General features: G+C 45.1%; 1 protein-coding gene across 1 annotated transcript in view; it reads right to left on the reverse strand.

Annotated features, from left to right (window-relative positions):
- Positions 1 to 1,385: 1,385 nt before the first annotated feature.
- Positions 1,386 to 15,601, reverse strand: part of depdc7a (DEP domain containing 7, paralog a) — a 34,547-nt gene continuing 20,331 nt past the window's right edge. Inside the window, 5 exon segments of the mRNA XM_084337517.1 lie at positions 1,386 to 2,258; positions 3,071 to 3,149; positions 6,044 to 6,169; positions 7,799 to 7,941; positions 14,585 to 14,805. Coding sequence (XP_084193643.1) covers positions 2,044 to 2,258; positions 3,071 to 3,149; positions 6,044 to 6,169; positions 7,799 to 7,941; positions 14,585 to 14,805 — 784 coding nt within the window. The 3' untranslated portion in view covers positions 1,386 to 2,043.

The raw sequence follows: 15,601 nt of genomic DNA on the forward strand, positions 1-15,601 counted from the left end.
GTGATCAGTCTCTTCATTAAGACTATAATCAACCTTGAAATCGGGCGACGTGTAAAAGACCATTACTGTGCAAATCAAAGCGTTGGACATTCATAGCCTTCGGCTGCTGACGACCGTGGCTCTCCGACGCGAGCCAGGCGTCACGGTCAGTTAATAAAGGGCGCCTCATGTGAAAAGCTGAACTGACGCCATAGAAAGGAGCGTAACGCTGACACCAGATATTCTGGTGAGCAGAAACAAACAGACCCTGAGGGACGCTTCTCATGAGAGCACGAAATCAGACTTTGAAACATTTTTAGATTCCAGTTTCCGCTCTCGCCCGTTCTCCAGACTGTGCTGTGCATCACAACAGGAGAAGACAACATGGAGTCAACAAGCCACCTTGGGCAAATCCTTACATGTTTATTCCTGTTGCCACAAAGAATACATTGATTGACACAGGATGAGCGTCTGTGCCTCTCCATGCCGCCTGCACACAGGCTTAAAGACCACCGCACACAGGGTTAAAGACCACCGCACACGGGGTTAAAGACCACCACAACACTTCCGGTATGTTCAGCTCATGGGAGGATAAAATGAATGAATGTTGATTAGAGCCTTGACGTAAGTGGTTGTAGCTACGGCTGTGGGGGCGCTGGAGACATGATCCAATGTACTTTTGTATACGCCCGAGTCTCCTGAACACGGAGAGATCAACCCCAAGTCGATCGTCACTTTGTCGGCCGAGCTATAGCGTCTAGTCTTGTCCACACCTACTCTGTAAACTCTGCATGCGCAGATTGATAAACCTAGATCTCTGGACAATCCAGAGAGACTCCGTGGGCAATCTGCGCAGTGCGGAAAAGTGACTATAGATCAGCCGAGACAGTGCCGATCGACTTGGGGTTGGTCTCTCCGTGTTCAGGAGACTCAGGCGTATATACAAAAGTCTATTGGATCATGTCTCCAGCGCCCCCACAGCCGTAACTAAAAGCACTTAATGTCAAGACTCTAATCAACATTAATTAATTTCATCCCCTGTGCTCTCCTCCCATGAGCTCCATGTAACGTGGAGGTGCAGTGGTCTACTGTGGAGAAGCAACACATGGAACTCTAGAGCAGGGGTTCTCACACTGTTTTATACCACCACCCCATTTTATTTAGGATTCTTTTTGGCGACCCCGCACTTAATGTATCGTGGAATTTCAACGTGTCATTAAGGAATATAAAAATAAAAAAGCACACGTTGTTGAACTTGACCATGCATATTTATTAGGGATGTTCGACATTGGATTTTTTACCAATACCGATATACCGATATTGTCCAACTCTTAATTTCCGATACCGATACCGATATATGCGGGGCTCCCCCCCCCCCCCCCCCCCCCCCCCCAAAAAAACGGAATAATTTCAGGTAATTAACATTACATATCTCTTGTTGTGGATCGATACCGATAATTTCCGATATCACATTTTAATGCCAATATCGGCCGATAGTATCGGTAGGCCGATAATATCGGACATCCCTAATATTTATTAGAAAATTGTATTACAGCACTATGTTATCAATGCACATTTATAAAACGAGGCATATTTAGCCAAAATGTTGCCAGAACATACCATTTTTATTGTTTTACTTGCCAATGCGCGACCCCAGTCACCTACCTACGACCCCACTTTCGGTCGCGACCCATAGTTTGAGAACCGCTGCTCTAGAGCAAATGCTGTGTTTATTTCCTTGTCTTGACCCAAATAACAGGGTCTCATTTCACTCGACAGACAACGCTATAGGTGACGGTTATGAGGCGTAAAACGTCCTAACAAATAACAGCCAAGTACTATCTTAAATATTGCAGTCCAATCGGAAAACATAACAAATTCACATTTATTCAAGCTTTCGCTTTCAACTTTCCACATCCATTCAAGTAAATAAAGTTATCGACCTGTACAGCACATCTTTACACTATTTACATCACCTTTGTTCATATGACTTTCTCTTTCTTTCTCTTTATTTTATTTACAAATGGTACATTGGTTGTTCACCTTAATAAATATTGGCTGTAGTTACATATCAACGCTGGACAATCTGTTTCCGAAGTACTGAACAAAGATCTCGGGGTGGCCCTTATAGAACTGTCCCATCAGCCTCCTCTTCTCCTTGGCGGACAGTTTGGAGTTCTCGTGGATCGTGCGGAGTAAGGACCAAAGTTCCCCTTTGGTGGTTTTCTTTACACTTTCCACGTAGGCCTTCGCACTCAGTTGCTTGCAATATGTTGAGCCTGAGGGTGAAGGGGAGAGAGGGGACAGAGGATTGTTTCTTTTTCATTCACAAAGGGGTTTTGTTCAAATCAGGGTTCCCGCAGACATTGCTAAATGAAATTCAAGGACTTTCAAGTACTGTTCTTCTAAGCACTATTTTCCATTTTAAAGGGGCATTTAAAAAGATACAATTCACTTTTAAATGCTGTTTTTTATTGAAAAGAAAATCGGATCCAATATTTATGCCTTAAAACTAGGGATGCTCGATGTTGGCTTTTTTACCGATACCGATATACCGATATTGTCCAACTCTTAATTTCCGATACCGATATCAACCGATATCACATTTTAATGCAGATATCGGCCGATAATATCAGTAGGCCGATAATATCAGTAGGCCGATAATATCGGACATCATTTCTATAGAAATGTAATAAAAAAATAAAATAAAAATTGAAAACCGATACCGATATTTTCCGATATCACATTTTAATGCCGATATCGGCCGATAATATCGGACATTACTTAAAACCAATTTCCGACAATTAGTTACACTTTAGATTAAAAAAATATATTTCTTGATTCAGAACAATTTGATCATGGATGAACAGGACTTTTTAAGCACCTTGTTAAAAAATTGGCTGTTTTCAAGGAATTACAGACCTTGACTTTTTTATTATTATTTTTTTACAAAGATCTAGCACTTTAATAAGCACTTCAAGGACCTTGTGTGAACCCTGTCAAATGCGTTGTTCGGTCAGGACAGGAGGCGGTCAAAACTATTGAATTAGTAAGATGGGACAAGAGCGCCGGAGAAAAGAGCTTTACAAACCTGGCACGACGTCTAGATCTTTCCCCTTCACTATGTTGGTTAGTCTGACACCGACAAGCTTGTGCAACGAAGCAGGAATCTGGAGGGACAAGAAAGTCGACAAGTTTCCAACTATGAAGAAGGAAGGTACTGTGGAGCACATGGCTCCTCTTTAGAAAGACTTGGCTGCAGAAATCACAAACGTTTCCACACGACAGTGTCTCCTCCAGAGTACTTTGCAACTATCTTGATTTGTATCATACAGCAGTGTAGTTAAGTTCAAGTTTGTTTATTATTTGTCATAATAAAATACAGAATACTTTAAAATGCTTGTTTCTGTATGAGCCCCATACAGAAATGAGTAACAGTAAAATGAGTAAAATGAGTAACAGTGAGTAACAGTTAATCTGCTGTCGCCGTGCCGGTGATGTCCCTGGGATGTCTGTCGCACCACAACATGCTTTTCTGATGTGCATGGGGATGTTAAAAGTTGTTTATAAACCTATCCCTAACCTTAACCACTACCTTTATACATTTAATAAAAAATTAAATTAATTGCAGTATGCTGGTCCCGGAGCAGCACCCTTCAGCTGCCACGCACTCCAACCCCATTAGATAAACAGCCCAACAAGCTTTCATCCATTCTGCGTCACAAACGGAACTGTCTTATTGTTTACTAAACTGCCATCTAGCAATCTAGAGATAGGGTTGCCTGGCTCTCGCTCTCCCACGCTCCACCCTGCTGTGAGCACACAGACACGGGACTAATGACTATTCAGAAACATGCCCTTCGTGAACTCCCATTCTGAGGAATTTCTTGTGTTTGCTTTGGGATATATATATATTTTTTTAAACTTTGACCAGTCAGCTGGTTCTTTTCGCGTTTATCGCTTTTTCTGGTCAAGTATGACCGACAGATATAGGTTGAATGGGGTATAGATGGGGGGAAAGACACTCTGAGAAAATACGGCGAGTCCGGGAGTCGAACTCGTGTACCCCAGATCCGTGACGCGCACGGTTGTCCCCGACGCCGAAATAGCGTTCGAGGTACGCGGTGAGCTACTGGAGCTCCCCCTGGGATATATTCTTAAAAAGGCACACGCCAACATTCTGGGGAAATGCACTTACAGACGACAGTTCGGGGTTCTCGTTTTTTTTTTTTTTTTTTCTGACATCTTCTCCAGAGTCAGACAAGAAGATGGATAACAATTTCCTCTCTGTGTGCGTTCAGTAGAAAGCTAATCGGCTGTAAGCTAGCCTAGCTTAGCACACAATAATGAGTGGAAGCGGATACGGACCACTAGCCTAGCTTTTTTTTATCCACTTTTTCTATTTTTCTCCCATCCCAATTCCATTGTGCCAATTCTCTCCTCCCCTGTCTTGAACGTTGCTCGCATATGCCCCCCACTGGCCGGTTGTAGGGAGGATAGAAGCCTTGCATCACGTGTCCCCTCCGGTACACGAGGAGGCAGCCTGTCACATCTTTTCACCTGCCAGCGCGGACTCTCATTGGCGAGGAGTAACATGTGGGAGGCTCACACTACCCCCGCCATTTCCTGTCTCTGCTGTGCAGGCGTCCCTAACCGACCTGTAGGAGTCGCTGTCCACAACGTCCAGATTACCACCCATCGACATCCACCCGCTAACTCTGCCAATTGAGTTAGTATGACGGCCGGTCCAAGCCGGAGGCAAGGGAGCATGTCTATGTTCCCCGGGTCCTATGTTCCCCAGGTTCTATGTTCCCCGCTTTGATTGATTGATTGATTGATTGAAAATGTTAGACCACCAGCCCTGATTCCAAACTCTAACCGTAACCAGTTCGAAAGAGGGCCTAAGCTTAACCGTTCGAAACAAGGCGGACATTAATAATTAATAAAATAATAATAATTTATAAAATGTTCAATCTATTACTCAATCAAAGCGGGGAACATAGAACCCGGGGAACATAGGACCCGGGGAACATAGGACCCGGGGAACATAGGGATGATCCCGGAGGCAACGCCGACAGCCAGAGTCGAACCCGGTGTCTCTTGCGTTGGTGACAAGCGCAATGTCCGCTGCGCCACCCAGCCGCCCACTAGCCTAGCTTAAAACTCCGGGAGAGGTGTTTTTTTAGCCAACAGCTGGGCTAGTGGTCCGTATCCGCTTCCGCTCCTTTTGTGCTAAGCTAGGTTAGCTTTCTACTGAACGCACACAGAGAGGAAATTGGTATCTTATCATGTCTGACTCTGGAGTTTTAACCCTTTCAGTGCCACACTACAGAAGGTTAACCCTTTACTAGCACACTACCGACGTTAACCCGCTGTTGTGTGTCAGTGAAAGGGTTAACCTTCTGTGTATTGTCGCAGTGAAAGGGTTAACCGTTTGGTAGTGCGGCAGTGAAAGGGTTAATCCACAGCGCAACATGCAGGCAAAAGGGTTTCCCGTTTCAAAAGTCATCGTCCTCCACCACTATGGATTCTGTGATCACTGGGCACTATTTTGTTTCTCTGAAAAGGTCTGTGTATCACTACTCACTGGAGCCGTTTCACAGGTAACGCGGCCTATCGGCTGTTTCAAAATGCTGGAGGACTTTTGTGTTTTGTTTTGGAGGTGGAAACCTTTTGGTTTTGTTTCTACCCGTTTCTACCATTTGCTGTCTAAAAAGCGTCCCGGCTCACTCGGAACCCGGCCAGAACTCCGACCAAGGGACTCTGTAAGTCAAGCTAACAGCTTTGCCTTTGCATCCACTACACTACTGGTAAGTATTTCATACAACGTAATATCCAAAAAAACCGAACTATCCCTTTAATATATTCGTGCAGAAGCCATGCCAGAGATGTTCCAAAGAAAAGGAGATTAAATCAACTCGCTCTCACATCCCACACTGCATCACATGGGTTACACAAAGCCCGCCATTGGTGGGCCTTGATTTAATCCTCATCCTCATCCTCATCCTCATCCTCACACACGGGGCAAGTACACATCCACCGCTAAAGAAGACGGATCACTCACCTTAAACACATCGCAGTGGTGATCCACCATGAACAGAACCATCAGGTCCACCTTCCCTTTGGCCAGTCTGGTGCTGTAGACGATGGCACCGGCAAACGACCTCTTCACAGCCATCCTGTTCTCGATCTGAGAGGAGATACACATGGATTAGCAGAGAGCACGTGCACCTCCACACACACACACACACACACACACACACACACACACACACACACACACACACACACACACACACACACACACACACACACACACACACACACACACACACACACACACACACACACACACACACACACACACACACACACACACACACACACACACACACACACACACACACACACACACACATATTTTACGAGTCTGATTGGTCAATGAATGCCTCCTGTGGTCAGTTGTTCTTGAATAATGACCACTGTGGACAATAACGCCGTCAATCATCTTATTCACGTCGCCACGGCGACGGTCTTCAGTTCTGCCGGACTAGTTGGTGAAGGCTTGTAATGAATCCATCTTAAATCAATATTTTGTGTCAAATGATGAATGCCTTTGGTAGGTAGCAGTGTGACAAGCAGGATAATGTACATGTACAGCACGCCGGACAGTGGCTCAGGAGGTAAGAGAGCGGTCGTCTGGTAATCGGAAGGTTCCCGGTTCTATTGCCGGCTCCTCCCGAGCAGCGTGTTGACCCCTGACCCCTGACCCTAGGCGATAGGGCGATCCTAGACGCTCTGTGTTGTGGTCTTCAAGCACACCAACATACTGTACACACACACACATCGATGGCTGAAACGGATAAAGGATACCCGATACAATACACTGCTTTTGGAAAATATCTTGCAGACAGACTGAATAGGTGCAGATACGAGGTTTCTCATCATCCAAAGTGAATTTCTCATCAATCCGAAATTTTGCAGATAGGAGGTTTTGCGTTTCAGACATCAACATGCTACATACAAACACAATCCATGATGTCATAAATGTCAGGATGTAACAGTACTGTCTACCTGTATGTCATAAATGTTATGATGAATTGAAAATGGGGGACCCTGATGTAAACAAGACGAAAGTCTTCCTCTGGTCTGCATCCCCTTAACAATTGTGTGTATTGAGCCGTAATGTATTGTACCCATTCTGCAATCTGCTAATAAAGTTTTCAATCAATCAATCATGTGTGTAGTACCTACAGAAACAGCCAAAACCTCCTCTCCATCCCACACACTAGTCTGTCGACCATGGGGCGCCGTGCTTTTTCCACACTGTGTGTCCGCCTGTGGAATCAGCTGCCGGGGTGCATCAAGGCCTCAGTCTCCCTTGCTGCCCTCAAGGCCAGCCTTAAAACCCATTTATTTTACCACTAGGGCCTGTTTTTTAATCTGCTCCTATGTTTTGTTTTTTATTTAATTTTTTATTCATTTAAAATGTTTTATGTTTTAAACTTTTTTTTTATTCTTATCTTTTTATTTTATTCATTTGAATGTTTTCTTGTTTTAAAACTTTTATTAAATTATTTTAATATTTTCCTTCTGCTGTGAAGCACCTTGAGCGCTCACTGAGTTTAAAGTGTGCTATATAAATTAAATATATTATTAAACATCTCAGCGTGAGCCCCTGTGACGTCATGTGTGTAGTACCACACCTCACCTCTGGGTGCAGCGTGAGCCCCTGTGATGTCATGTGTGTAGTACCACACCTCACCTCTGGGTGCAGCGTGAGCCCCTGTGATGTCATGTGTGTAGTACCTAACCTCACCTCTGGGTGCAGCTTGAGCCCCTGTGATTGGGCCGCGACGGCCATGAACCTCAGGAGCCTCCGTAGCTCCTCCCTGCTGCGCGACTGCTGCAGCTTCAGACACAGCTGTAGAGCCTCCAGAGCCTGCTCCTGTTTGCCATTCACTGACCACACACACACACACACACACACACACACACACACACACACACACACACACACACACACACACACACACACACACACACACACACACACACACACACACACACACACACACACACACACACACACACACACACACACACACACACACACACACACACGGGGGTGAACATACTGGTACTGGATGAGATGTATTAGTCCTGATTCGTTTGTGAGCAGCAACAATTTTCCATATTAACCCTTTCACTAACGCACTACCAAAGGTTAACCTTTCACTACGCCGTCTGTAGTGTGGTAGTGAAAGGTTAACCTCCTGTAGTGTGGTAGTGAAAGGGTTAACCTTCCGTAGTGTGGTAGTGAAAGGGTTAACCTTCCGTAGTGTGGTAGTGAAAGGGTTAACCTTCTGTAGTGTGGTAGTGAAAGGGTTAACCTTCTGTAGTGTGGTAGTGAAAGGGTTAACCTTCCGTAGTGTGGTAGTGAAAGGGTTAACCTTCCGTAGTGTGGTAGTGAAAGGGTTAACCTTCCGTAGTGTGGTAGTGAAAGGGTTAAACACAACCTGTTCTATCAGAAGATTGACATGGATGAGGTTAAACAAAACAAGATGACTTCTATCACTTTTTAGTGATATTAAAGAGGAATACCACCTAAGTTACAATTCTGCAAAAGTAGACGCCGTCCTAAGATTTGTCCAAAATGTTTTCCTGTTATTTATTTATTAACTTTTGAGTTATGAGCTCTAGGAATAAGGAACATGATGTTATGTCATCATCAAAGTGCACTGCTTGAGATGATTTTGTAGTTGCTTAGGTAAAAGAACGCAATTGTAAATTACATTTTGCAATAGATGTCATTGCATTGCATTTCCTTACTTTGAAAAATCCTTCCAAAATCATTTTCTTTTATGTAAATTGTCTTACTTTTGCAGAGTTATAGCCAAGTGAAATGTGTCTGAATTCCTATTTTTTTTATTTAATTTTTTATCTTTCTTCCCCTCCTTTTTCCCGATTTTTCTCCCATCCCACCCTTCCTGGTTGTTGCGTACTTTCCCCTACTGTTGGTCCGGGAGACCGGAGACTGTCACATGCTTTCCTCCGACGCATGTGCAGCCTGGGGCAGGCCAACCTGGCCGCGCAGGTTCTCACCGGGGAGAGTGTAGCGTGTGGGAGGCCACACTATCTCTCCTCAGTTCCAACCCTCGCTGAGCAGGCGCCCCGACCGAACTGTAGGGGTCGCTGTCCACAACGCCCAGGACCCACCCTTCAGCCTCCCACCCCCTGATACAGCCAATTGTATCAGTGTGAGAGGACAGCCAAGCTGATAGCAACGCCGGGAGCTGGATTCGAACAGGCGAATCCTAGTGTCTCCCGGTGTTGGTGACGAACGTAATCTCCGTGCGCCACCTGCCCCCCCCTCTGAATTCCTCTTTAACTTGAAAGGCAGCTGTGTTTAGGTATGGGACCGGTATGGGACCAGTGCCTACTGAACAACACCACGCTAGAAGCAGGGAACAAGCAGTCGGTCCCACGAGGGCTACCTTTGAATGAATGAATGAATGACTTTATTTGACAATATAAAAATAACAGGAGATACTGCCAAGGATGAACACAAAAAAGCTCAGAGCTTATTTCCATTGTGGTCCTTGTAGGGGGGGGTGGGGGAGTGTGATGCTTAGACATGCATCATACAGATATGACATCACACAACACATCACATATACCATTTATATACATAACAGACTCATAAACATGCAACGGTGCCTCTTTGCTGAGTGTCTAGGTTAATTATAGTCCCTTTTGAGCCACGTCTTCAACAGGTTTCTCTCTAGTTCACCAAGTTCAACAGGTTTCTCCCTCTAGTTCACCAAGTTCAACAGGTTTCTCCCTCTAGTTCACCAAGTTCAACAGGCTTCTCTCTCTAGTTCACCAAGTTCAACAGGTTTCTCTCTAGTTCACCAAGTTCAACAGGTTTCTCTCTCTAGTTCACCAAGTTCAACAGGTTTCTCCCTCTAGTTCACCAAGTTCAACAGGTTTCTCCCTCTAGTTCACCAAGTTCAACAGGTTTCTCTCTGTAGTTCACCAAGTTCAACAGGTTTCTCTCTGTAGTTCACCAAGTTCAACAGGTTTCTCCCTCTAGTTCACCAAGTTCAACAGGTTTCTCCCTCTAGTTCACCAAGTTCAACAGGTTTCTCTCTCTAGTTCACCAAGTTCAACAGGCTTCTCCCTCTAGTTCACCAAGTTCAACAGGTTTCTCTCTCTAGTTCACCAAGTTCAACAGGTTTCTCTCTCTAGTTCACCAAGTTCAACAGGTTTCTCTCTCTAGTTCACCAAGTTCAACAGGTTTCTCTCTCTAGTTCACCAAGTTCAACAGGTTTCTCCCTCTAGTTCACCAAGTTCAACAGGTTTCTCTCTCTAGTTCACCAAGTTCAACAGGTTTCTCCCTCTAGTTCACCAAGTTCAACAGGTTTCTCCCTCTAGTTCACCAAGTTCAAGAGGTTTCTCTCTCTAGTTCACCAAGTTCAACAGGTTTCTCCCTCTAGTTCACCAAGTTCAACAGGTTTCTCTCTGTAGTTCACGAAGTTCAACAGGTTTCTCTCTAGTTCACCAAGTTCAACAGGTTTCTCTCTCTAGTTCACCAAGTTCAACAGGTTTCTCTCTCTAGTTCACCAAGTTCAACAGGTTTCTCTCTCTAGTTCACCAAGTTCAACAGGTTTCTCTCTCTAGTTCACCAAGTTCAACAGGTTTCTCTCTCTAGTTCACCAAGTTCAACAGGTTTCTCCCTCTAGTTCACCAAGTTCAACAGGTTTCTCTCTAGTTCACCAAGTTCAACAGGTTTCTCCCTCTAGTTCACCAAGTTCAACAGGTTTCTCTCTGTAGTTCACCAAGTTCAACAGGTTTCTCCCTCTAGTTCACCAAGTTCAACAGGTTTCTCCCTCTAGTTCACCAAGTTCAACAGGTTTCTCTCTGTAGTTCACCAAGTTCAACAGGTTTCTCCCTCTAGTTCACCAAGTTCAACAGGTTTCTCTCTCTAGTTCACCAAGTTCAACAGGTTTCTCCCTCTAGTTCACCAAGTTCAACAGGTTTCTCCCTCTAGTTCACCAAGTTCAACAGGTTTCTCCCTCTAGTTCACCAAGTTCAACAGGCTTCTCTCTCTAGTTCACCAAGTTCAACAGGTTTCTCTCTAGTTCACCAAGTTCAACAGGTTTCTCTCTCTAGTTCACCAAGTTCAACAGGTTTCTCCCTCTAGTTCACCAAGTTCAACAGGTTTCTCCCTCTAGTTCACCAAGTTCAACAGGTTTCTCTCTGTAGTTCACCAAGTTCAACAGGTTTCTCTCTGTAGTTCACCAAGTTCAACAGGTTTCTCCCTCTAGTTCACCAAGTTCAACAGGTTTCTCCCTCTAGTTCACCAAGTTCAACAGGTTTCTCTCTCTAGTTCACCAAGTTCAACAGGCTTCTCCCTCTAGTTCACCAAGTTCAACAGGTTTCTCTCTCTAGTTCACCAAGTTCAACAGGTTTCTCTCTCTAGTTCACCAAGTTCAACAGGTTTCTCTCTCTAGTTCACCAAGTTCAACAGGTTTCTCCCTCTAGTTCACCAAGTTCAACAGGTTTCTCTCTAGTTCACCAAGTTCAACAGGTTTCTCCCTCTAGTTCACCAAGTTCAACAGGTTTCTCTCTGTAGTTCACCAAGTTCAACAGGTTTCTCCCTCTAGTTCACCAAGTTCAACAGGTTTCTCCCTCTAGTTCACCAAGTTCAACAGGTTTCTCTCTGTAGTTCACCAAGTTCAACAGGTTTCTCCCTCTAGTTCACCAAGTTCAACAGGTTTCTCTCTCTAGTTCACCAAGTTCAACAGGTTTCTCCCTCTAGTTCACCAAGTTCAACAGGTTTCTCCCTCTAGTTCACCAAGTTCAACAGGTTTCTCCCTCTAGTTCACCAAGTTCAACAGGCTTCTCTCTCTAGTTCACCAAGTTCAACAGGTTTCTCTCTAGTTCACCAAGTTCAACAGGTTTCTCTCTCTAGTTCACCAAGTTCAACAGGTTTCTCCCTCTAGTTCACCAAGTTCAACAGGTTTCTCCCTCTAGTTCACCAAGTTCAACAGGTTTCTCTCTGTAGTTCACCAAGTTCAACAGGTTTCTCTCTGTAGTTCACCAAGTTCAACAGGTTTCTCCCTCTAGTTCACCAAGTTCAACAGGTTTCTCCCTCTAGTTCACCAAGTTCAACAGGTTTCTCTCTCTAGTTCACCAAGTTCAACAGGCTTCTCCCTCTAGTTCACCAAGTTCAACAGGTTTCTCTCTCTAGTTCACCAAGTTCAACAGGTTTCTCTCTCTAGTTCACCAAGTTCAACAGGTTTCTCTCTCTAGTTCACCAAGTTCAACAGGTTTCTCTCTCTAGTTCACCAAGTTCAACAGGTTTCTCCCTCTAGTTCACCAAGTTCAACAGGTTTCTCTCTCTAGTTCACCAAGTTCAACAGGTTTCTCCCTCTAGTTCACCAAGTTCAACAGGTTTCTCCCTCTAGTTCACCAAGTTCAACAGGTTTCTCTCTCTAGTTCACCAAGTTCAACAGGTTTCTCCCTCTAGTTCACCAAGTTCAACAGGTTTCTCTCTGTAGTTCACGAAGTTCAACAGGTTTCTCTCTAGTTCACCAAGTTCAACAGGTTTCTCTCTCTAGTTCACCAAGTTCAACAGGTTTCTCTCTCTAGTTCACCAAGTTCAACAGGTTTCTCTCTCTAGTTCACCAAGTTCAACAGGTTTCTCTCTCTAGTTCACCAAGTTCAACAGGTTTCTCTCTCTAGTTCACCAAGTTCAACAGGTTTCTCCCTCTAGTTCACCAAGTTCAACAGGTTTCTCTCTAGTTCACCAAGTTCAACAGGTTTCTCCCTCTAGTTCACCAAGTTCAACAGGTTTCTCTCTGTAGTTCACCAAGTTCAACAGGTTTCTCCCTCTAGTTCACCAAGTTCAACAGGTTTCTCCCTCTAGTTCACCAAGTTCAACAGGTTTCTCTCTGTAGTTCACCAAGTTCAACAGGTTTCTCCCTCTAGTTCACCAAGTTCAACAGGTTTCTCTCTCTAGTTCACCAAGTTCAACAGGTTTCTCCCTCTAGTTCACCAAGTTCAACAGGTTTCTCCCTCTAGTTCACCAAGTTCAACAGGTTTCTCCCTCTAGTTCACCAAGTTCAACAGGTTTCTCCCTCTAGTTCACCAAGTTCAACAGGTTTCTCCCTCTAGTTCACCAAGTTCAACAGGTTTCTCTCTAGTTCACCAAGTTCAACAGGTTTCTCTCTAGTTCACCAAGTTCAACAGGTTTCTCCCTCTAGTTCACCAAGTTCAACAGGTTTCTCTCTCTAGTTCACCAAGTTCAACAGGTTTCTCCCTCTAGTTCACCAAGTTCAACAGGTTTCTCTCTAGTTCACCAAGTTCAACAGGTTTCTCTCTCTAGTTCACCAAGTTCAACAGGTTTCTCTCTAGTTCACCAAGTTCAACAGGTTTCTCTCTAGTTCACCAAGTTCAACAGGTTTCTCTCTCTAGTTCACCAAGTTCAACAGGTTTCTCTCTAGTTCACCAAGTTCAACAGGTTTCTCTCTAGTTCACCAAGTTCAACAGGTTTCTCTCTCTAGTTCACCAAGTTCAACAGGTTTCTCCCTCTAGTTCACCAAGTTCAACAGGTTTCTCCCTCTAGTTCACCAAGTTCACCAAGTTCAACAGGTTTCTCCCTCTAGTTCACCAAGTTCAACAGGTTTCTCCCTCTAGTTCACCAAGTTCAACAGGTTTCTCTCTAGTTAACAACAATCATGGGTTTCATGATTTAACATTTTAATCCCAGTCCTAATATGATCAGATTTATGTATCATAGTTACACAAGCTTTCATAAAAAGGAACCTTTGTTTCATAAACGACAGTCCACACTGGTCAAGTGATACCTCTCCGGTATGTAGTAGCCAGTGTCCTCTTTTTTGCCGTGGTATGCTGGGTGAGGGTGGGGGGGGGGGGGGGGGGGGTCGGGGGTGACCTCAACTCAACTCAACTCAACTCAAAAGACAATAACAAACTGAACAAGCTGGTGAGGAAGGCTAGCTCCGTAGTGGGAGTCCAACTCGAACTTTCACTACAAAGGGTTAACACTTCGTTCACACTAACACAATTGGCAGTGTTAGGGGTGGGACAGCTGGTGGGTGGGTCTCGGTCCTGGTCGTTGTAAACAGCGACTCCTACAGTTCGGTCGGGGCGCCTGCTCAGCGAGGAAAAGGATCTAAGGGGGGTAGTGTGATCCTTCCACACGTTACACCCTCTCAGTGAGAGTCCGCGCTGCCAGGTGAAAAGAAGCGGTTGATTGGCTACACATGTGTCGGAGGAAGCACGTGATAGTCTCCGCCCTCCCGGACCGACGGTAGGGGGTAGAGTGCGCAGCGACCAGGAAGGGGATTGGGAATTGGCATAACGACTAACATTGGGATGGGAGAAAAATGGAGGAAAAAGGAGGGGGGAAAAGATAAAAAAAAAACAAAAAAAAACAAAGGGTTAACACTTTCACTACCACACTACAAAGGGTTAACCCTTTCACTACCACACTACAAAGGGTTAACCCGTTCACTACCACACCACAGAAGGTTAATAAAGATCCATCTTCAACCGTGTCTCAGCCTCCTCTTACCCAGGAGTTCGGAGATGCCGGAGTGAATGTCGAAGACGTGGTTGCTGAGCAGCGGCGCGTGCTGTGTGTGGCCGTAGTGCTGAGCCAGGACGCCGTAGATCAGCCCTTTGCACCGCGCCGCGTCCCCGGAGCTGCCGGCCAGACCCCTGCTGACCGCCACCACCAGCTCGTCGGGCAGGAACTCCAGACAGTCCACCGCCGCAGACATCCACTCGTCAGACCTGAGGGAGAGAGAGACGCTTGTGAGGGTCTCAAAACACAAGCTAACATCTAACCCACAGAACAGGTGTGTAGGAGCCATGGGGAGATAGAAGCAGGGTGACAGAGATGTGTATCGCGCAGGACACAGTGAATCAGAGGAAGGCTTTCAGTTGGTCCTATTTCCCCAAATAACTAAATGGGAAAAATGGTGCATTTATATAGCGCTTTTATCCAAAGCAATTATGTTCCTCACATTTGACCCATTCACTCACACATTCACACACCGGTGGGCGGAGGCAACCATGCAAGGTGCCGACCTGCTCATCGGGAGCAATTAGGGGTTAAGTCGAGTGTCTTCACCAAGTTCAACAGGTTTCTCTCTCTAGTTCACCAAGTTCAATAGGTTTCTCCCTCTAGTTCACCAAGTTCAACAGGTTTCTCTCTAGTTCACCAAGTTCAACAGGTTTCTCTCTCTAGTTCACCAAGTTCAACAGGTTTCTCTCTAGTTCACCAAGTTCAACAGGCGTCTCCCTCTAGGGTTCTAGGGGTGAAGGTTTGGCCCGATGGTGTAGTCGAGGAAAGGTCACGAGGACGCAAAAATCACATAGCTGTCTTCTTCGTGGGGTCATGAATGTGCACAGCAAATGTTATGGCAATTATGCCACGACTTCTCAATATATCCTGTTCTCAGTTTGGCCTGATGGTGGTGCTAGATCAGGGGTCAGCAACCTTTAGTATCAAAAGAGCCACTTTTCCCCCCTCCCACAAAATAAAATGCTCAGGGAGCCGCACAACCTATTTACCCTTAAAATTAAG

Source organism: Notolepis coatsorum (genome assembly GCF_963971535.1).
Source record: "Notolepis coatsorum genome assembly, chromosome: 20".
NCBI classification, from domain to species: domain Eukaryota; kingdom Metazoa; phylum Chordata; class Actinopteri; order Aulopiformes; family Paralepididae; genus Notolepis; species Notolepis coatsorum.